This window comes from Lepisosteus oculatus, chromosome 14, assembly GCF_040954835.1.
Source record: "Lepisosteus oculatus isolate fLepOcu1 chromosome 14, fLepOcu1.hap2, whole genome shotgun sequence".
Taxonomy (NCBI): domain Eukaryota; kingdom Metazoa; phylum Chordata; class Actinopteri; order Semionotiformes; family Lepisosteidae; genus Lepisosteus; species Lepisosteus oculatus.
In genome coordinates, this window is record NC_090709.1 from 38,402,579 (window position 1) to 38,425,775 (window position 23,197).

The 23,197-nt window shown below is 55.0% G+C and overlaps 1 protein-coding gene across 21 annotated transcripts in view; it reads left to right on the forward strand.

The window, feature by feature from the left end:
- Positions 1-23,197, forward strand: part of LOC107076186 (ras/Rap GTPase-activating protein SynGAP-like) — a 72,795-nt gene that overhangs the window by 48,381 nt on the left and 1,217 nt on the right. For 4 of the 21 annotated variants that reach the window (XM_069198457.1, XM_069198468.1, XM_069198479.1 and 1 more), the window contains 9 exons: positions 404-605; positions 3,348-3,550; positions 4,537-4,750; positions 5,678-6,289; positions 7,462-7,935; positions 8,037-8,210; positions 11,491-11,702; positions 13,130-13,202; positions 20,044-23,197. The exon at positions 20,044-23,197 is cut by the window's right edge and continues 811 nt beyond it. In XM_069198457.1, the coding sequence (XP_069054558.1) occupies positions 404-605; positions 3,348-3,550; positions 4,537-4,750; positions 5,678-6,289; positions 7,462-7,935; positions 8,037-8,210; positions 11,491-11,702; positions 13,130-13,202; positions 20,044-20,391 (2,512 nt within the window). In that variant the 3' untranslated portion in view covers positions 20,392-23,197. The other 17 variants (XM_069198460.1, XM_069198462.1, XM_069198458.1 and 14 more) reach the window with 17 other exon arrangements.

Genomic DNA, 23,197 nt, shown 5'->3' on the forward strand with positions numbered 1-23,197 from the left:
GCTGCCCACACTGGCCACCCTACTGCTCACGCTGTCCACCCTACTGCCCATACTGTCCACCCTACTGCCCACGCTGTCCACCCTGCTGCCCACACTGTCCACCCTGCTGCCCACAGTGGCCACCCTGCTGCCCACAGTGGCCACCCTGCTGCCCACAGTGGCCACCAAACTGCTCACGCTGTCCACCCTGCTGCCCACAGTGGCCACCATACTGCCCACAGTGGCCACCCTACTGCTCACGCTGTCCACCCTGCTGCCCACGCTGTCCACCCTGCTGCTCACGCTGTCCACCCTGCTGCTCACGCTGTCCACCCTACTGCCCACGCTGTCCATCCTACTGCCCATGCTGTCCACCCTACTGCCCACGCTGTCCACCCTACTGCTCACGCTGTCCGCTGTCCAGGTTCGGCAGCAAGGAGGACTACATGTGCTTCATGAACGAGTTCCTGGAGATGGAGTGGGGCTCCATGCAGCAGTTCCTCTACGAGATCTCGAACCTGGACAGCATGACCAACGCGGGCGGCTTCGAGGGCTACATCGACCTGGGCAGGGAGCTGTCCACCCTGCACAGCCTGCTGTGGGAGGTCATGGCTCAGCTGAGCAAGGTGACACTGTACACACTGTAGTGTCCGTATACACACTGTAGAGTCTGTAGAGTCTCTATACACACTGTACACACTGTAGAGTCTCTATACACACTGTACACACTGTAGTGTCCGTATACACACTGTAGAGTCTGTAGAGTCTCTATACACACTGTACACACTGTAGTGTCTCTATACACACTGTACACACTGTAGTGTCCGTATACACACTGTAGAGTCTGTAGAGTCTCTATACATACTGTACACACTGTAGTCTGTATACACACTGTAGAGTCTCTATACACACTGTAGTGTCCGTATACACACTGTAGAGTCTGTAGAGTCTCTATACACACTGTAGTGTCCGTATACACACTGTACACACTGTAGCCTGTATACACACTGTACACACTGTAGTCTGTATACACACTGTAGTGTCCGTATACACACTGTACACACTGTAGAGTCTCTATTCACACTGTAGTGTCCATATACACACTGTAGAGTCTCTATACACACTGTAGTGTCCGTATACACACTGTACACACTGTAGCCTGTATACACACTGTACACACTGTAGAGTCTCTATTCACACTGTAGTGTCCATATACACACTGTAGAGTCTCTATACACACTATAGACACTGTAGAGTCTCTATACACACTGTAGTGTCCGTATACACACTGTAGAGTCTCTATACACACTGTAGTGTCCGTATACACACTGCACACACTGTAGAGTCTCTATACACACTGTACACACTGTAGTGTCCGTATACACACTGTACACACTGTAGTGTCCGTATACACACTGTACACACTGTAGAGTCTCTATACACACTGTACACACTGTAGTCTGTATACACACTGTAGAGTCTCTATACACACTGTAGTGTCCGTATACACACTGTAGAGTCTGTAGAGTCTCTATACACACTGTAGTGTCCGTATACACACTGTACACACTGTAGCCTGTATACACACTGTACACACTGTAGTCTGTATACACACTGTAGTGTCCGTATACACACTGTACACACTGTAGAGTCTCTATTCACACTGTAGTGTCCATATACACACTGTAGAGTCTCTATACACACTGTAGTGTCCGTATACACACTGTACACACTGTAGCCTGTATACACACTGTACACACTGTAGAGTCTCTATTCACACTGTAGTGTCCATATACACACTGTAGAGTCTCTATACACACTATAGACACTGTAGAGTCTCTATACACACTGTAGTGTCCGTATACACACTGTAGAGTCTCTATACACACTGTAGTGTCCGTATACACACTGCACACACTGTAGAGTCTCTATACACACTGTACACACTGTAGTGTCCGTATACACACTGTACACACTGTAGTGTCCGTATACACACTGTACACACTGTAGAGTCTCTATACACACTGTACACACTGTAGTCTGTATACACACTGTAGAGTCTCTATACACACTGTAGTGTCCGTATACACACTGTACACACTGTAGAGTCTCTATACACACTGTAGTGTCCGTATACACACTGTACACACTGTAGTCTGTATACACACTGTACACACTGTAGAGTCTCTATACACACTGTACACACTGTAGAGTCTCTATACACACTGTAGTGTCCGTATACACATTGTGCACACTGTAGTCTGTATACACACTGTGCACACTGTAGTCTGTATACACACTGTAGAGTCTCTATACACACTGTAGTGTCCGTATACACACTGTACACACTGTAGAGTCTCTATACACACTGTACACACTGTAGTCTGTATACACACTGTAGAGTCTCTATACACACTGTAGTGTCCGTATACACACTGTACACACTGTAGTCTCTATACACACTGTACACACTGTAGTCTGTATACACACTGTAGAGTCTCTATACACACTGTAGTGTCCGTATACACACTGCACACACTGTAGAGTCTCTATACACACTGTAGTGTCCGTATACACACTGTACACACTGTAGTGTCCGTATACACACTGTACACACTGTAGCCTGTATACACACTGTACACACTGTAGAGTCTCTATACACACTGTACACACTGTAGTCTGTATACACACTGTAGAGTCTCTATACACACTGTAGTGTCCGTATACACACTGCACACACTGTAGAGTCTCTATACACACTGTGCACACTGTAGTCTCTATACACACTGTGCACACTGTAGAGTCTCTATACACACTGTGCACACTGTAGTCTCTATACACACTTTGCACACTGTAGCCTGTATACACACTGTGCACACTGTAGCCTGTATACACACTGTAGAGTCTCTATACACACTGTAGTGTCCGTATACACACTGTACACACTGTAGAGTCTCTATACACACTGTACACACTGTAGTCTGTATACACACTGTAGAGTCTCTATACACACTGTAGTGTCCGTATACACACTGTACACACTGTAGAGTCTCTATACACACTGTACACACTGTAGTCTGTATACACACTGTAGAGTCTCTATACACACTGTAGTGTCCGTATACACACTGTACACACTGTAGTCTGTATACACACTGTAGAGTCTCTATACACACTGTAGTGTCCGTATACACACTGTGCACACTGTAGAGTCTCTATACACACTGTGCACACTGTAGTCTCTATACACACTGTGCACACTGTAGCCTGTATACACACTGTACACACTGTAGAGTCTCTATACACACTGTAGAGTCTCTATACACACTGTAGAGTCTGTGTAATCAGTGTGTTCCCTCACCCGGCAGGACGCCATCATGAAGCTGGGGCCGTTGCCGCGGTTACTGAACGACATCAGCGTGGCGCTGAGGAACCCACACATCCAGCGCCAGCCCAGCCACCAGACGGACCGCCCTCCGGACCGGCCCACGGACCGGCTGCACTCGCGGCCCAGCTTCAGCCGCGGCGTGTCCTCCGACTTCCAGAGCCTGATGATGAGGGACCTGAACAGGTGCCCCCGGCCCCGCCCTCTCCGCCCAGCCCCGCCCACGACCCCACCCAACCCCAGCCCACCCTGCCCCAGACTCCACCCCTCCCTGACGCACTCTGCCCATGACTCCGCCCCTCCCCGTCCAACACCAGCCCCGACTCCGCCCACCCTGCCCCAGACCCCACCCCTCCCTGACGCACTCTGCCCATGACTCCACCCCTCTCCAGCCCACACTGCCCATGACTCCGCCCATCCTGCCCCAGACTCCACCCCTCCCTGACGCACTCTGCCCATGACTCCGCCCCTCTCCAGCCCACACTGCCCCTGACTCCGCCCATTCTGTCCCAGATCCCGCCCCTCCCGACCCACCCTGCCCCTGACCCCGCCCAACACCAGCGTCCTGACTCCGCCCATTCGGTCCCAGACCCCGCCTCTTCTGGCCCAAACCCACCCCAAACTCCGCCCCTCCCCAGCCCATCCTGCCCACCCCCCCGCCGCACTCTGCCATTGACCCCGCCCCCCGACTCCGCCCATTATGCCCCAGATCCCGCCCCTCCCGACCCACCCTGCCCCTGACCCCGCCCAACACCAGCCCCCTGACTCCGCCCATTCTGTCCCAGATCCCGCCCCTCCCGACCCACCCTGCGCCTGACCCCGCCCAACACCAGCGTCCTGACTCCGCCCATTCGGTCCCAGACCCTGCCTCTTCTGGCCCAAACCCACCCCAAACTCCGCCCCTCCCCAGCCCATCCTGCCCCTGCCCTCGCCCATTGCTCCGTCTTTCCCTGGCCCACTCCGCCTCAGACCCCACCCCTCCCCGGCCCAGACTCCACCCTCCCCGACCCATCCCGCCCCAACTCCACCCCTCCCCAGCCCATCCTGCCCCTAACTCCGCCCCTCCCGGCCCACTCCACCCCTGCCCTTTAATCCTACCTCAGACCCTGCCCCTGCCGCTGACCCCCGAGAGCGCTGCTGACATCTTCCCCTGTCTCTCTCTCTCCCCGCAGCTCCATCGACATCACCCGCCTGCCCTCTCCCACCTCGGGCCTGTCATCAGGGGGCGGCGTGCTCTCCTCCCGAGTGGGCATGGCGGGCTTTTCGGACCGGGACCACCAGCACCGGGCCTCCAAGGACGTTTTCTATGTCACCCGGCCGCCCCTGGCCCGATCCAGTCCAGCGTACTGCACCAGTAGCTCCGATATCACCGAGCCGGACCCGAAGGTACCAAAGGGCTCTAATAGCTAGGATCTCGGATTAAGAGAGTCTCCCGGGTCTTAACTCGTCTCTCTGTGTGAGGAGTGTCTCTGGGGTCTGTGTGAGGGTCTGGACTCCTCTCTCTGTGTGAGGAGTGCCTCTGGGGTCTGTGTGAGGGTCTGGACTCCTCTCTCTGTGTGAGGAGTGTCTCTGGGGTCTGTGTGAGGGTCTGGACTCCTCTCTCTGTGTGAGGAGTGTCTCTGGGGTCTGTGTGAGGGTCTGGACTCCTCTCTCTGTGTGAGGAGTGTCTCTGGGGTCTGTGTGAGGGTCTGGACTCCTCTCTCTGTGTGAGGAGTGTCTCTGGGGTCTGTGTGAGGGTCTGGACTCCTCTCTCTGTGTGAGGAGTGTCTCTGGGGTCTGTGTGGGGGTCTGGACTCCTCTCTCTGTGTGAGGAGTGTCTCTGGGGTCTGTGTGAGGGGCTGGACTCCTCTCTGTGTGAGGAGTGTCTCTGGGGTCTGTGTGAGGGTCTGGACTCCTCTCTCTGTGTGAGGAGTGTCTCTGTGGTCTGTGTGAGGGTCTAGGCTCCTCTCTCTGTGGGAGGAGTGTCTCTGGGGTCTGTGTGAGGGTCCGGACTCCTCTCTCTGTGTGAGGAGTGTCTCTGGGGTCTGTGTGAGGGTCTGGGCTCCTCTCTCTGTGTGAGGAGTGTCTCTGGGGTCTGTGTGAGGGTCTGGACTCCTCTCTCTGCGTGAGGAGTGTCTCTGGGGTCTGTGTGAGGGTCCGGACTCCTCTCTCTGTGTGAGGAGTGTCTCTGGGGTCTGTGTGAGGGTCCGGACTCCTCTCTCTGTGTGAGGAGTGTCTCTGGGGTCTGTGTGAGGGTCTGGACTCCTCTCTCTGTGTGAGGAGTGCCTCTGGGGTCTGTGTGAGGGTCTGGACTCGTCTCTTTGTCTCTCCCAGGTGCTCAGTGTCAACAAGAGTGTGTCCATGATGGATCTCCAGGACTCTCGGATGAACAGCATCTCGAACCTGCAGTCGGTGGGCGACATGCTCAACAGCTCGCAGGCCTCGATCGCGGGGCTGGGGGGCCTGGGCGGCCTGGGGGGGCTGGGCGGGGGCCTGGGGGGCCCCCTGCGGGCCGGGGGGCGCCTGTCGGCGGGCTCGGGGGGCTCCAGCGTGTCGGGGGGCCTGCGGCTGAGCCAGATGGGGGCGACGACGGACTCGCTGTCCCAGCAGCAGCAGCAGCAGGCGGCCGCCCTGCGGTACCCCCTGTCCTTCCAGAACCCCCTCTTCCACCTGGCCGCGGACGGGCCCCAGCTGCACCCGCCGCCCGGCCGCGGGGGGGCGCCCCCGCCGCTGCTGCTGGCGCCCGAGCCGCCGGGCGAGCCGCCCCACCCCGCCTACCTGCCGGTGTTCGGCCACGGCGGCTTCTCGCGCAGCGAGGACCTGTCCTCCCTGCGGCCCGGCGGCCCGGCCCAGGCCGCCATCATGCACTCGCACAGCTACAGCGACGACTACACCCGCCAGAACCAGGCCGACTACGGCCGCCGGCAGCTCTCGCTGCAGGTGCAGGTACTGTGTCTGCGCTCCGCCCGCGGGGGGCGCTGTCCCCCACGCCGCCGCTCCCCGCTGCGCCGGCTTCTCGCCATCTTCTCACCCTCTGTACTCCTCCCCCACCCCTTTCTCTCCCGTGTCCTCTCTCCTCTCCCTTCCCTCCTCTCTCCCCTCCCTGCTCTCTCTCCCCATCTCCCTCCCTCCTTCCACTCTCCCCTCCCTCCTCCTCTCTCTCCTCCCTGCTCTCTCTCCCCTCTCTCCTCCCTCCTCTCCCCTCTCCCTCCCTCCTCTCTCTCCCCTTCCCGCTCTGCTCTCTCTCCCCTCCCTCCTCTCTCTCCCCTCTCCCTCTCCCCTCTCCCTCCTCTCTCTCTCTCCCCTCTGTCCTCCCTGTGCTCCCTCTCCCCTCTCCCTTCCCTGCTCTCTCTCCCCTCTCCTCTCCCTCCCTCCTCTCTTCTCTCCCCTCTCCCTCCCCTCTCTCCTCCCTCCCTCCCTCCCCTCTCCTCTCTCTCCCCTCCCTGCTCTCTCTCCCCTCCCTCCTCCCTGCTCTCCCTCCCTGCTCTCTCTCCCCTCTCTCCTCTCCCTTCCCTCCTCTCTCCCCTCTCTCCCCTCCCTGCTCTCTCTCCCCATCTCCCTCCCTCCTTCCACTCTCCCCTCCCTCCTCCTCTCTCTCCTCCCTGCTCTCTCTCCCCTCTCTCCTCCCTCCTCTCTCTCCCCTTCCCGCTCTGCTCTCTCTCCCCTCCCTCCTCTCTCTCCCCTCTCCCTCTCCCCTCTCCCTCCCCTCTGTCCTCCCTGTGCTCCCTCTCCCCTCCCTCCTCTCTCTCCCCTCTCCCTTCCCTGCTCTCTCTCCCCTCTCCTCTCCCTCCCTCCTCTCTTCTCTCCCCTCTCCCTCCCCTCTCTCCTCTCTCTCCCCTCCCTCCTCTCTCTCCCCTCACCCCTCACCCCTCACCCCTCCCTGCTCTCTCTCCCTGCTCTCTCTCCTCTCTCCTCTCTCCCCTCCCCGCTCTGCTCTCTCTCCCCTCCCTCCTCTCTCCTCTCTCCTCTCCCTCCCCTCCCTGCTCTCTCTCCCCTCTCCCCTCCCTGCTCTCTCTCCCCTCTCCCCTCCCTGCTCTCTCTCCCCTCTCTCCTCCCCTCCCTGCTCTCTCTCTCCCCTCTCTCCTCCCTCCTGTCTCTCCTCTCTCTACACACTACAGCAGCAGCAGCAGCAGATGATGATGGGTGTAGCCCCTCCCACCGGCCCCTCCCCCTCCTCGCTGGCCACGCCCCCGTCCACCGTGCAGCACGTCAGGCAGAGCTCCATCGCCCCTCCCCCCCCGCAGCGCGTCAAATCGCAGACCTCGCACCAGCTGTCCGTCAGCGCGGCGGCCGCGGCGGCGGCCCCGCCCCCGGCCCCGCCCAAGGCCCGCCCCCCCAGCGGGAACCTGCTGCAGTCGCCGGAGTCGAGCTTCGGGGGCCGCGGCCCCCGCCAGCAGCTGTCCGTCAAGGACAGCCCCGCCCCCGGGCTGCCCCACCAGCAGAGCTCGGGGCGGGAGGCGGGGGGCGGGGAGGGGGCGCCGGGGCAGGTGGCGGCGGAGCGGGCGGGCGCCGGGCAGGGGCAGTCGGCCCCCCCGCCGGCGCCGCCGCAGAAGCAGCAGCAGCACCTGCTGAAGCCGGCGATCAGCAAGCAGGTGAGCAGGGCGGGGGGCCGGCGGGCCTGCGCGGCTCGGGCCGGGCCCAGCCTGGCGCCGCCACCCTCCCCAATACCACGTCTCCCCCTCCGCCCCCGCAGGGCTCGCAGTCCCCCTCCACCCTGAACCCCCCCACCCCGGCGTCCGAGCGCACCGTGGCCTGGGTCTCCAACATGCCCCACCTGTCCGCCGACATCGAGAGCTCGCACATCGACCGCGAGGACTTCAAGCTCAAGGAGTACAGCAAGAGCATGGACGAGTCGCGACTGGACAGGGTCAGTACTGGACTGTGTGACCCCTCTCTCTCTCTCAGGGCAGTGTTCATGGACTGGAGTGTCCAGTCAGTGTGTGTGTGTGAACCCCTCTCTCTCTCAGTGCAGTGTTCATGTACTGGAGTGTCCAGTCAGTGTGTCTGTATGAACCCCTCTCTCTCAGTGCAGTGTTCATGTACTGGAGTGTCCAGTCAGTGTGTCTGTGTGAACCCCTCTCTCTCTCAGTGCAGTGTTCATGTACTGGAGTGTCCAGTCAGTGTGTGTGTGTGAACCCCTCTCTCTCTCAGTGCAGTGTTCATGTCCTGGAGTGTCCAGTCAGTGTGTCTGTATGAACCCCTCTCTCTCTCAGTGCAGTGTTCATGTACTGGAGTGTCCAGTCAGTGTGTCTGTATGAACCCCTCTCTCTCTCAGGGCAGTGTTCATGTACTGGAGTGTCCAGTCAGGGTGTCTGTATGAACCCCTCTCTCTCTCAGTGCAGTGTTCATGTACTGGAGTGTCCAGTCAGGGTGTCTGTATGAACCCCTCTCTCTCTCAGTGCAGTGTTCATGTACTGGAGTGTCCAGTCAGTGTGTCTGTATGAACCCCTCTCTCTCTCAGGGCAGTGTTCATGTACTGGAGTGTCCAGTCAGTGTGTCTGTATGAACCCCTCTCTCTCAGTGCAGTGTTCATGTACTGGAGTGTCCAGTCAGGGTGTCTGTATGAACCCCTCTCTCTCTCAGTGCAGTGTTCATGTACTGGAGTGTCCAGTCAGGGTGTCTGTGTGAACCCCTCTCTCTCTCAGTGCAGTGTTCATGTACTGGAGTGTCCAGTCAGTGTGTCTGTATGAACCCCTCTCTCTCTCAGTGCAGTGTTCATGTACTGGAGTGTCCAGTCAGTGTGTCTGTATGAACCCCTCTCTCTCTCAGTGCAATGTTCATGTACTGGAGTGTCCAGTCAGGGTGTCTGTGTGAACCCCTCTCTCTCTCAGTGCAGTGTTCATGTACTGGAGTGTCCAGTCAGTGTGTCTGTATGAACCCCTCTCTCTCTCAGTGCAGTGTTCATGTACTGGAGTGTCCAGTCAGTGTGTCTGTATGAACCCCTCTCTCTCTCAGTGCAGTGTTCATGTACTGGAGTGTCCAGTCAGTGTGTGTGTATGAACCCCTCTCTCTCTCAGTGCAGTGTTCATGTACTGGAGTGTCCAGTCAGTGTGTGTGTATGAACCCCTCTCTCTCTCAGTGCAGTGTTCATGTACTGGAGTGTCCAGTCAGGGTGTCTGTGTGAACCCCTCTCTCTCTCAGTGCAGTGTTCATGTACTGGAGTGTCCAGTCAGTGTGTGTGTATGAACCCCTCTCTCTCTCAGTGCAGTGTTCATGTACTGGAGTGTCCAGTCAGTGTGTCTGTATGAACCCCTCTCTCTCTCAGTGCAGTGTTCATGTACAGGAGTGTCCAGTCAGTGTGTTTATTAAACCTTTATTAAACGTGGCAGCATGCGGCTACTATCTAAGAAACTTGACTTAAAAGGAGCATCTCACTTAATCGTTTTACAACACCAAAACCACAAAACCTTTACAGAAAACCTTTTATCAGTCGAAAAAGGTTCAACTAGAGCTTCACAAAACCGTTTTCCGAACCGAAAATAAAAAAAAACGTTCGTGTAATCAAACGTGTCCTGTGCTTGGCGAAGTCGCAAGCGTCCACGCTGTAAATCAATATTTATTTTTGATTCCTGCATCATATTTAATCGTTCTTTACCAACAAAACCACAAAAACATGTTATCAATCGAAAAAGGACAACCGTCGCTTAAAAAAACGTTGTTTTTTTTAAACATGACATTCGATCACAAAGTCACTTTTTATCTGATGATGCACTTTCAGACTTCCAAAATGCATCGATAAGGCAATCAATAAACCGGCAAAACAAGACCGCAAAAGCAAAAATTATATATATATATATTCCATGTTTTTACCTTATTCTGAAGCATGATATATATCCACAAAACGTTATTGACTTTGTAATAGTTATTTGAACAGGACAACCGAAATAAGGAGATCTGATTGGTCAAAAGGGCCATCATTCGTTGTATTTTCAGCCATTCAGAGCCCTGAGGGGGTGAGACTTCCTCTGGAAGCCTCAGGTGCATTCCGCCCGCCTTCTAGCTGTCAATCATTGACTCAGAAGGGGTAATCAATCAGTTTCTTATCAGTTTCTTATCAGTGCTCCTTTCTTTCACACCAGAAGGCAACTCTGAGGTTTTTGTTCAATGCCTAACAGTAGGTAAAGGCTCTCTAGCAGTGTCTAAAGGTTTTTATAGCAATTGCAATGGTTTTATATCGTTATTGCTTTCAATATTTTTTATGATTTATTTATTATATGCGGGAATATTTCATTCCAGGTCCAGTCTTCACAGAACATTATGTAGAATTCATTTTCAAATTGATCACTTTGTCCCAGCTTTTTATCCAAGCTAGAAGACACCTACAGCAAGGTTTTCAAAACATTTCCCAGCTACCTGACAGGCCTGGAATTGAAAAATCTGACCTCTGAAGACCAAAACAACATTTCCACCTGTTATTTTTTTTTTCTTTTCATATGTTTGTCTGCTGAGTGGACACATTAAGAAAAACAAGAAATTAACCCCTCTCTCTCTCAGTGCAGCGTTCATGTACTGGAGTGTCCAGTCAGTGTGTCTGTATGAACCCCTCTCTCTCTCAGTGCAGTGTTCATGTACTGGAGTGTCCAGTCAGTGTGTCTGTATGAACCCCTCTCTCTCTCAGTGCAGTGTTCATGTACTGGAGTGTCCAGTCAGTGTGTCTGTATGAACCCCTCTCTCTCAGTGCAGTGTTAATGTACTGGAGAGTCCAGTCAGTGTGTCTGTATGAACCCCTCTCTCTCTCAGTGCAGTGTTCATGTACTGGAGTGTCCAGTCAGTGTGTCTGTATGAACCCCTCTCTCTCAGTGCAGTGTTCATGTACTGGAGTGTCCAGTCAGTGTGTCTGTGTGAACCCCTCTCTCTCTCAGTGCAGTGTTCATGTACTGGAGTGTCCAGTCAGTGTGTCTGTATTAACCCCTCTCTCTCTCAGTGCAGTGTTCATGTACTGGAGTGTCCAGTCAGTGTGTGTGTATGAACCCCTCTCTCTCTCAGTGCAGTGTTCATGTACTGGAGTGTCCAGTCAGTGTGTGTGTATGAACCCCTCTCTCTCTCAGTGCAGTGTTCATGTACTGGAGTGTCCAGTCAGTGTGTGTGTATGAACCCCTCTCTCTCTCAGGGCAGTGTTAATGAGCTGCAGTACCTCTCTCCGCCAGGTGAGGGAGTACGAGGAGGAGATCCACTCCCTGAAGGAGCGCCTGGTGATGTCCCACAGGAAGCTGGAGGAGTACGAGCGCCGACTCCTCTCCCAGGAGCAGCAGACCAGCAAGATCCTGCTGCAGTACCAGAGCCGACTGGAGGAGAGCGAGAGGAGGCTCAGGCAGCAGCAGATGGAGAAGGACACACAGATCAAGGGTATCATCAACAGGTACAGAGGGAGAGAGAGGAGAGGCAGGGAGAGGAGCAGGGACAGCAGACAGGAGACAGGAGGCAGGAGCAGGAGTGTGTGTGTGTGATCCGTCTCTCTCCCTCTCCCTCAGACTCATGGCAGTGGAAGATGAGGAGAGGAGAGGGAGACAGGAGACAGGAGAGGGAGACAGGTGAGGGAGAGAGGAGACAGGAGAGGGAGACAGGAGCAGGAGTGTGTGTGTGTGATCCATCTCTCTCTCCCTCTCCCTCAGACTCATGGGAGTGGAAGATGAGTTGAGGAGAGGAGAGGGAGACATGAGACAGGAGAGGGAGACAGGAGAGAGAGAGAGGAGACAGGAGAGGGAGACAGGAGCAGTAGTGTGTGTGTGTGTGATCCGTCTCTCCCTCCCTCTCCCTCAGACTCATGGCAGTGGAAGATGAGGAGAGGAGAGGGAGACAGGAGACAGGAGAGGGAGAGAGGAGACAGGAGAGGGAGAGAGGAGCAGGAGTGTGTGTGAGTGTGATCCGTCTCTCCCTCCCTCTCCCTCAGACTCATGGCAGTGGAAGATGAGTTGAGGAGAGGAGAGGGAGAGAGGAGACAGGGGACAGGAGAGGAAGACAGGAGACAGGAGAGGGAGAGGGAGATAGGGTCCGGAGTGTGTGTGTGTGTGTGTGTGTGTGTGTGTGTGTGATCCGTCTCTCTCCCTCTCCCTCAGACTCATGGCAGTGGAAGATGAGGAGAGGAGAGGGAGACAGGAGACAGGAGAGGGAGAGAGGAGACAGGAGAGGGAGAGAGGAGCAGGAGTGTGTGTGTGTGATCCGTCTCTCTCTCCCTCTCCCTCAGACTCATGGCAGTGGAAGATGAGGAGAGGAGAGGGAGACATGAGACAGGAGAGGGAGACAGGAGAGAGAGAGAGAGGAGACAGGAGAGGGAGACAGGAGCAGTAGTGTGTGTGTGTGTGTGTGTGTGTGTGTGATCCGTCTCTCTCTCCCTCTCCCTCAGACTCATGGCAGTGGAAGATGAGGAGAGGAGAGGGAGACAGGAGACAGGAGAGGGAGAGAGGAGACAGGAGAGGGAGACAGGAGCAGGAGTGTGTGTGTGTGATCCGTCTCTCTCTCCCTCTCCCTCAGACTCATGGCAGTGGAAGATGAGGAGAGGAGAGGGAGACATGAGACAGGAGAGGGAGACAGGAGAGAGAGAGAGAGGAGACAGGAGAGGGAGACAGGAGCAGTAGTGTGTGTGTGTGTGTGTGTGTGTGTGTGTGTGTGTGTGTGTGTGTGTGTGTGTGTGATCCGTCTCTCTCTCCCTCTCCCTCAGACTCATGGCAGTGGAAGATGAGGAGAGGAGAGGGAGACAGGAGACAGGAGAGGGAGAGAGGAGACAGGAGAGGGAGACAGGAGCAGGAGTGTGTGTGTGTGATCCGTCTCTCTCTCCCTCTCCCTCAGACTCATGGCAGTGGAAGATGAGTTGAGGAGGGATCATGTTCCTGATCTGAAGCCACGAATGCTAGAAGCTCAGGTGGAAAAGATAGATTGTTACTGTCTGTGTGTGTCTGTGTGTACACTCTGTGTACAGTTTGTGTGTGTCTGTGTGTGCACTCTGTGTACAGTCTTTGTGTACACTCTGTGTACAGTCTGTGTGTGTGTCTGTGTGTACACTCTGTGTACACTTTGTGTACAGTCTGTGTGTGTGTCTGTGTGCACTCTGTGTACAGTATGTGTATACACTCTGTGTACAGTCTGTGTGTACACTCTGTGTACTCTTTGTGTACAGTCTGGATGTGTGTCTGTGTGTACACTCTGTGGACAGTCTGTGTGTACACTCTGCATACAGTCTGTGTATGTGTCTGTGTGTACACTCTGTGTACAGTGTGTGTGTACACTGTGTACAGTCTGTGTGTATACCTTGTATGTATGTGTGTACACGTTGTGTGTCTGTGTGTACACTATGTACAATCTGTGCTGTGACTCAGTGTACAGTCTGTGTGTATGTGCTTGTGTGTCTGTGTACAGTCTATGTGTGTGTCTGTGTCTGAACTCTGTGTACAGTCTGTGTGTGCACTCTGTGTAGTGTATGTGTGTGTTTCTGTGTGTTCACTCTGTGTACAGTCTGTGTGTGCACTCTGTGTGTCTGTGTAGTCTGTGTGTGTGTCTGTGTAAAGTTTGTGTATAAACTCTGTGACTGTCTTCAGTCTTTCTGTGTGTGTGCACTGTGTGTGCACTGTGTGTGCACTTTGTGTGCAGTCTGTGTGTAAACTCTGTGACTCTGTGTACAGTCTGTGTGTGTGTGCACTCTGCGTACAGTCTGTGTGTGTGTCTGTGTGTAAACTCTGTGACTCTGTGTACAGTCTGTGTGTGCACTTTGTGACTTTGTGTAGTCTGTGTGTGTCTGTGTGTGCACTCTGTGTACAGTCTGTGTGTAAACTCTGACTCCGTGTACAGTCTGTGTGTGCACTCTGTGACTCTGTGTACAGTCTGTGTGTGTGTGTGTGTGTGTGTGTGTGTACACTCTGTGTGCACTCTGTGTGTCTCCTACCATTGCAGTGTGAGTCTGGTCTTTCCTAGTCAGGCCATCCCTCTCTCTCAGTCTCTCATATATACAGCTGCACAGAACCCCTGAAAACCTGCAGTCAGATCTCCTGACTCTCTAGGTCCCCAAGAGGAAAAAAGCTTTGATTCCTTTGGTGTCTCATGGCTATAGTCTCTATCAACCCTGTGCCATCATCTCAGTGCCATCGCTGTAGTCTCTATCAGCCCTGTGCTATCATCTCAGTGCCATCGCTGTGAGCTGTATCAACCCTGTGCTATCATCTCAGCACCATCACTGTGATCTCTATCAGCCCTGTGCTATAATCTCAGCGCCATCGCCGTAGTCTCTATCAGCCCTGTGCTATAATCTCACCACCATCACTGTGATCTCTATCAGCCCTGTGCTATAATCTCAGCACCATCACTGTGATCTCTATCAGCCCTGTGCTATAATCTCAGCGCCATCGCCGTAGTCTCTATCAGCCCTGTGTTATAATCTCAGCACCATCACTGTGATCTCTATCAGCCCTGTGCTATCATCTCAGAGCCATCACTGTGATCTCTATCAGCCCTGTGCTATCATCTCAGAGCCATCGCTGTGATCTCTATCAGCCCTGTGCTATAATCTCAGCACCATCACTGTGATCTCTATCAGCCCTGTGCTATTATCTCAGCGCCATCGCCGTAGTCTCTATCAGCCCTGTGCTATAATCTCAGTGCCATCGCTGTGATCTCTATCAACCCTGTGCTATAATCTCAGTGCCATCGCTGTAGTCTCTATCAGCCCTGTGCTATAATCTCAGTGCCATCGCTGTGATCTCTATCAGCCCTGTGCTATAATCTCAGTGCCATCGCTGTGATCTCTATCAGCCCTGTGCTATAATCTCAGTGCCATCACTGTGATCTCTATCAGCCCTGTGCTATAATCTCAGTGCCATCGCTGTGATCTCTATCAGCCCTGTGCTATAATCTCAGTGCCATCGCTGTGATCTCTATCAGCCCTGTGCTATAATCTCAGTGCCATCGCTGTGATCTCTATCAGCCCTGTGCTATAATCTCAGTGCCATCGCTGTAGTCTCTATCAGCCCTGTGTGGAGTTGACTTGTGGCGTGTTGCGTGTTGTGTGTAGCGTGTGGCGTACACTCGTCTGCGTCTGTGTGTGTGTCCGGTGGCGTGTTTCCTGTCCGTCTCAGTCCGTCGTCTCCGTGTCTCGTGTCTTCGGCGTGTCTCCTGCCGCATGTTTTCTGCATGTCCTCCCGTGCGTCAGCGTGAGCTCGCCTGCCGCCGTTTGCCCCGCGTGGCGCGTGTGGTGTGCGAGTGTGCGTGCGTCTCCGCGGCTTGCACGCGTGTGGTGTGTGTGTGTGCGGGGACAGACACGCCGCTGTGGTGGCTCTGTGGCGTGTTGGCATGTTCCTGGGCGCGTGGCGTGGCGTGGCGTGGCCTGGCCCGTCGGACTCCAGGGCCTCCTCCCGCTGCAGGGCAGGCTGCTTCCGAGCGCATGTGTGCGCGCACGCGTGTGTGTGCGCGTGCTGTTCGCGCGCCCTCCGCGGCGCGCCGCTGCTTTGCGTGTCTCTCGGCCCCCCCCCGCTTCCCCCCCTGCCTGGCAGTGGCGCCCCCGCCCCCCCCGTGGGCGCTGGTGACTGGAGCATGCTGGCCGCGGGCCCGTGGCGTGTGTGCATGCGTGCGGCGGCGCGGCCCCGCGTGTCGTGTCTGTGCGTGGGCGTGGGTGTGGGCGTGGGTCCTCTCTCTCCCCCCCTCCTCTCTCTCCCCCCTCTCTGTCTGTGTTGATGAGATACGGTGATTTCCGCAGGGGAGGCGACAATCAATCCTAATCCAGCCTCGCTTCGCGCCCGCGCCGCCCCGAGTCCACAGGTAATAATCCTGACACTCGGACACCGAGCACCTCCTCCGGCACCCGCTGAGCCACATGACACACGGACTGCCACGCCCCCGACGGGTGACCACGCCCTCGACTGAATGTCACGTCTCTGACTGGTGACCACGCCCCCAACCGGTGACCACTCCCCCGATGGGTGACCACGCCCCTGCCCGGTGACCACTCCCCCGACTGTCTGCCATGCCCCCAACTGGTGACCGCACCCCAATTGCTGACCACGCCCCTGACTGGTGACCACACCCTGACTGGTGACCACACCCCCGACTGCTGACCACACCCCAGACTGGTGACCACACCTTGACTGGTGACCACACCCCCGATGGGTGACCACACCTTGACTGGTGACCACACCCCAGACTGGTGACCACACCTTGACTGGTGACCACACCCTCGAATGGTGACCACACCCCCGACGGGTGACCACATCTTGACTGGTGACCACACCCTGACTGGTGACCACACCCCAGACCGACTACCAGACTTACTGGCTGGTGCAGGCACGGACTGACGGGCCACCCACTGACTGGACACCTCACCCACAGACTTAGTGACTGTCCCTCCCTCGGACTGACTGGACACCACGCGGTGCTGCAGCGCCGACTGACCTCTCACCTCACCCCTCCCGCCGACCCCCGGACTGACGGACTGACACACTCGCACACACTGACGCACTGACGCTGTCCTGACGCACTGACGCTGTGCCCGCGCTGAGACACAGAGGCGAAATAGAGAGACGCACACTGACCGTGGCACACGGACACGCACGCACACACACAGACAGACACAGACAGCCAGATACGGAGATCTCCCATTATCGTCTGCCGTGGCTAAGCAGTGGGGTGTCCTTGTTCAGCACAGCGTGCCCACAGCCAGTGTGTCAGGCAGTCCCCCAGTCTGTCAGTGTGTCCGCCAGTGCGTCAGTCGCCAGTGTGTCGGTCAGCCAGTCCCCCCGGGTCCCGATCCCGTGCGTTCGCTCGGACGCCTCGTTCCAGCCACACAGACACGCGCACCCCCCCCGCACCCGGACACGACGCAGGGACAGCAGGACGGACTGCCCCCAGACAGCACTGCGCCCGCCGACTGATACCCCCAACCCCACCCCCCGGAGACTGACCACCACACAGCGCCCCCTCGCCCGCTCGCCACACTGCGGACACGCCACCCCGAGCCCGCAGACGCCTTCTGCAGGGATCTCCAGCGCATCGGGCGTTAGGACACACGCACACACGCACACGCACACGCACACACGCACACGCACACGCACACGCACACGCACACGCACACGCACGCGGGAAGCACAGTAACTGAGGCCCAGTTCCCAAGTGCAGGAGCAGCACATTGGCAGACTGGATTGGCTGTGAACTCCTGGTGATCAGTCACGCTGATTAGTGAAGCCAAGTCAAATTACTGTCTGGGTCCTGGATTGGATTAGCTCTGCCGGACAGACCAAACCATCAAGGAGGGTTTCAGATCTATAAAATCCATCAATTAGCGAGACATTACAGTGCCAATAAAAATGTCACACGTTATAATATCAATTAATTTTCAAGACTATCAAAAATCGGTGTAGTGGCACAGCACAACGTCAGCGAGAGAGGCAGACACCATGATAACAACGCGATAGGTGGTCACACTGTGATGTCACTGAAACAGTCAGACGCTTTCAGAAGAGTGACCTCACTTGCTAACTCCCCACCACCCCCCCACAGCTAGATTTTGGGAAATCTCCGTATCTGTCCCACTCCCACCAGGGCTGGGGGGGCACCTCTGTGTCAGTGTGTCAGTGCGTCAGCGTGTGTTGACCGGTGTGTCGGCCGGACTGGTAGACTGGAGCGCGTGTGTGAGTCTGTGTGTCCCGAATTCCCTGAAATCATCCCGGTCGGAGCTTTTGCTGGAAACTGAATCTGGAAGAAAAACCAGATGAAGGAGAGACAGAAAGAGATGGGTGGAGGTCTGTGTGTCTGCGTGTTCGTCCGTCTGTCTTTGGTGTCTCTCACCCCTCTCTGCTCTCCGCTACGTCACGCCGTCTCTCTGTCTGTCTCCTGTGCTCCTCTCTCTCTGTCTTCTGACCCGACCCGGCCGGACGGCTCTGACCCGCGCTGAACCGCTCAGGTTGGTTGGCCATTGCTTGTTTATTAGTTCGAGGTGACCTCTGTTCCCTTTACGCCCCGTTCCGATGGGCAGCAGAGTTCTGATAGGAGAGGAACAGCAGACAACTGGATTGCTGGGCTGTTACTGTCGGCATAAGAACATCAGAAGGGAAAGGAAGGTTCTGAGTGGGTAAATACTGTCCTGACTGACCTGTGACACTGTGCTGGTGACGCTGTCGCCCCATATCTGTAACCAACACGGATTGTGAATTGATGACCTACATCTCTAACCAACTTGGATTGTGAATTACTGTCCTGTATCTCTAACCAACACGGATTGTGAATTACTGACCTATATCTCTTCTGACCCTGGATTGTGAATTACTGACCTATATCTCTACTGAACACGGATTGTGAATTACTGACTATATCTCTTCTGAACATGGATTGTGACTTACTGACTTGACATATATCTCTACTGAATACGGATTGCCATTTCCTGACACAGGTCTCTGCAGAACATGGATTGTTATTTACTGACCTATATCTCCACTGAACACGGATTGCAAAAAAAGCACAAACTGAGGGTTGTACTATCTGTGACTCTCTGTCTCACTCTCTCTCTTTCTCTCCTGATGGTGCAAACTTACATTCGTACAACTGGGTGAAACTAAACTTTTGTTTTTCATTGACAGAACTGAGAGAGTCTCTCCAGAATGTACAAGACTTTACTGGACTGGAATGGACTAAACTGGACTGAACCGGAATGGTGTGGAATGGACTGGACTTACATTACTGTGAGCTGGATTATTTACTAACTGGGATTATAATCAGACTCCACTGACACTGACAGAGCAGTCTGAGACTCTCCAGGCTGGACTGGACTGGCTGGACTGGGAGCTGGATTAATTCTTCAATGGGATTATAATCAGACCACTGACACTGACAGAGCAGTCTGAGACTCTCCAGGCTGGACTGGACTGACTGGACTGGGAACTGGATTAGTTCTTCACTGGGATTATAATCAGACTCCACTGACGCTGACAGAGCAGCCCAAGAATCTCCAGGCTGGACTGGACTGACTGGACTGGAAACTGGATTAGTTCTTCACTGGGATTATAATCAGACTCCACTAACACTGACAGAGCAGCCCGAGACTCTCCAGGCTGGACTGGACTGACTGGACTGACTGGACTGGGAACTGGATTAGTTCTTCACTGGGATTATAATCAGACTCCACTGACGCTGACAGAGCAGCCCGAGAATCTCCAGGCTGGACTGGACTGACTGGACTGGGAACTGGATTAGTTCTTCACTGGGATTATAATCAGACTCCTCTGACACTGACAGAGCAGTCTGAGACTCTCCAGGCTGGACTGGACTGACTGGACTGGGAACTGGATTAGTTCTTCACTGGGATTATAATCAGACTCCACTGACACTGACAGGGCAGCCCGAGACTCTCCAGGCTGGACTGGACTGACTGGACTGGGAGCTGGATTAGTTCTTCACTGGGATTATAATCAGACTCCACTGACACTGACAGAGCAGCCCGAGACTCTCCAGGACAGGACGGCTTTGACTTTGTTGTGCAGTTCATGCTGACAGGTGACTCTCTGGCATCTCCAGCCAGCGTGTTTGTGTCAACCCCAGATTTATAATCCCTCCCCATCCCTTTCTCTCTGTCTCCCTTCCCGCTCTCTCTCTCTCTTTCTCTTCCTCCTCGTCCTCTCACTGTCCCCCCACCCTCCTCTGCCCCCTCTCTGTTATTTACCCTGCACCCCTGCTGCCTCCTGCCCCCTGCCCCCGCCCCCCCCTCTCCCCTCTCTCTCTCTCTGTGTTAGGAGGAGCAGCTTTCCTCCCTGGGTTCTGCAGACCCCTGTGTGAGCGCTCTCTCCGGAGGAGGAGGAGGAGGAACCGGGAGCCTAGGGCTGTCCTCCTCCGGCATCTCTTCGGGAATTTCTGGAATCTCGTCCTCTAGCGGCCCCTGGAACGGCGTCCCGGGGCCCGCGCCCCCGCCACTGCCGCCCCCCCCGCTGCCCCCGCCGCGTCTGCACAACGGAGAGCTCCGCGGCATCGCCTTGGCGGCCCCACCCGGCAACCCCTCCAACGCGGCGACTGCGGCCGGCGCCACGGCAACCGCATCAGGACCGGGACTGATGGGTGGAGCAGGAGGAGGAGCAGGACAATAGCAGCTGGGACAGAGAGACAAAACAAACTCAATCACAGAACCCCTGGATGACCAGATGAAAGGAGAGAGACAGAGAGCGAGAGAGAGAACTGCCTTCTTCTGAGGAAGGGAAGACCAAAAAACAAAGAAACAGAGACGTGCAAGAGCAAGACCTTCTCCTCCGTCTGTCCTCTCCCTCTATATCTCCTGCGTCTTCTTAAGCTTCCTCTTTCCCAGAGCAGCAAACTCGTGGCACAGAGCAAGAGAGAGAGAGAGTGTGACACAGAGCCCTGATCACAGACACAGAGCTGACAGTGTGACAGAGCCCTGATCACAGACACAGAGGTGACAGTGTGACACTGTTGACAGTGTGACACAGAGCCCTGATCACAGACACAGAGCTGACAGTGTGACACAGAGCCCTGATCACAGACACAGAGGTGACAGTGTGACAGTGTTGACAGTGTGACACAGAGCCCTGATCACAGACACAGAGGTGACAGTGTGACAGTGTTGACAGTGTGACACAGAACCCTGATCACAGACACAGAGCTGACAGTGTGACAGTGTTGACAGTGTGACACAGAGCCCTGGTCACAGACACAGAGCTGACAGTGTGACAACACTGACAGTGGTGTGACACAGAGCTGACAGTTTGACACAGAGCTGACAGTGACACAGAGCCCTGGTCACAGACACAGAGCTGACAGTGTGACAGCACTGATAGTGGTGTGACACAGAGCTGACAGTGACACAGAGCCCTGGTCACAGACACAGAGCTGACAGTGTGACAGTGGTGTGACAGTGGTGTGACAGAGCTGACAGTGACACAGAGCCCTGGTCACAGACACAGAGCTGACAGTGTGACAGCACTGACAGTGGTGTGACACAGAGCTGACAGTTTGACACAGAGCTGACAGTGACACAGAGCCCTGGTCACAGACACAGAGCTGACAGTGTGACAGCACTGACAGTGGTGTGACAGAGCTGACAGTGTGCTGCAGCAGGAGAAACGTTGGCTCTGGTGATGTTTGACGCAGTGCCATCGAGTTCAGACCTCTGGGCCAGTCAGGATCCAGTGGGCTGCCGAATGCCCCCAGGGTAACGGTGACCACAGTGGGGGGGCTGCTGGGGGCTGATGGGGGCTCTGGCATTCTTCTACCAATCATGAAATTGCTCGCGCTGGTGGAATGGGACCAGAACTATGAGCAAAATGCAACTGCACTGGACTGGACTTGACTGGACCGGGCCGACCTGACCCAATGGACTGTTCTTTCCTCACTCAGAACCTTGATCTGATGTTCTTACGAAGCAGTACTAGGTCTGCTGCAGCATTAAAATATTATGTGAATAAACCTGTCTGCTTCTGTCCCTCTCACTCTCTGTCATATCCTCCCTGTGAATCAGCCTTTCACTCTCTCTGTTAGAAATTACCCCTCTGTTACTCTGCCCTGTGTCTCAGGCTGTGAAATTACCCCTCTGTTACTCTGTCCCGTGTCTCAGGCTGTGAAATTACCCCCATGTTACTCTACCCTGTGTCTCAGGCTGTGAAATTACCCCTCTGTTACTCTGCCCTGTGTCTCAGGCTGTGAAATTACCCCTCTGTTACTCTGTCCTGTGTCTCAGGCTGTGAAATTACCCCTCTGTTACTCAGCCCTGTGTCTTGGGCTGTGAAATTTCCCCTTTGTTACTCTGTCCTGTGTCTCGGGCTGTGAAATTACCCCTCTGTTACTCTGTTCTGCATCTCAGGCTGTGAAATTACCCCTCTGTTACTCTGTCCCGTGTCTCAGGCTGTGAAATTACCCCCCTGTTACTCTGCCCTGTGTCTCAGGCTGTGAAATTACCCCCCTGTTACTCTGCCCTGTGTCTCAGGCTGTGAAATTACCCCTCTGTTACTCTGTCCCGTGTCTCAGGCTGTGAAATTACCCCCCTGTTACTCTGCCCTGTATCTCAGGCTGTGAAATTACCCCTCTGTTACTCTGTCCCGTGTCTCAGGCTGTGAAATTACCCCCCTGTTACTCTGTCCTGTGTCTCAGGCTGTGAAATTACCCCTCTGTTACTCAACCCTGTGTCTCAGGCTGTGAAATTACCCCTCTGTTACTCTACCCTGTGTCTCAGGCTGTGAAATTACCCCTCTGTTACTCTGTCCTGTGTCTCAGGCTGTGAAATTACCCCTCTGTTACTCTGTCCTGTGTCTCAGGCTGTGAAATTACCCCTCTGTTACTCTGTCCTGTGTCTCAGGCTGTGAAATTACCCCTCTGTTACTCAGCCCTGTGTCTCTGGCTGTGAAATTACCCCTGTTACTCTGTCCCGTGTCTCAGGCTGTGAAATTACCCCCCTGTTACTCAGCCCTGTGTCTCAGGCTGTGAAATTACCCCTATTACTCTGTCCCGTGTCTCGGGCTGTGAAATTACCCCCCTGTTACTCTGTCCTGTGTCTCAGGCTGTGAAATTACCCCTCTTTTACTCTACCCTGTGTCTCAGGCTGTGAAATTACCCCTCTGTTACTCTGCCCTGTGTCTCAGGCTGTGAAAATACCCCTCTGTTACTCTGTCCTGTATCTCAGGCTGTGAAATTACCCCTCTGTTACTCTGTCCTGTGTCTCAGGCTGTGAAATTACCCCTCTGTTACTCTGTCCTGTGTCTCAGGCTGTGAAATTACCCCCCTGTTACTCTGCCCTGTGTCTCAGGCTGTGAAATTACCCCTCTGTTACTCTGCCCTGTGTCTCAGGCTGTGAAATTACCCCTCTGTTACTCTGTCCTGTGTCTCAGGCTGTGAAATTACCCCCCTGTTACTCTGTCCTGTGTCTCAGGCTGTGAAATTACCCCT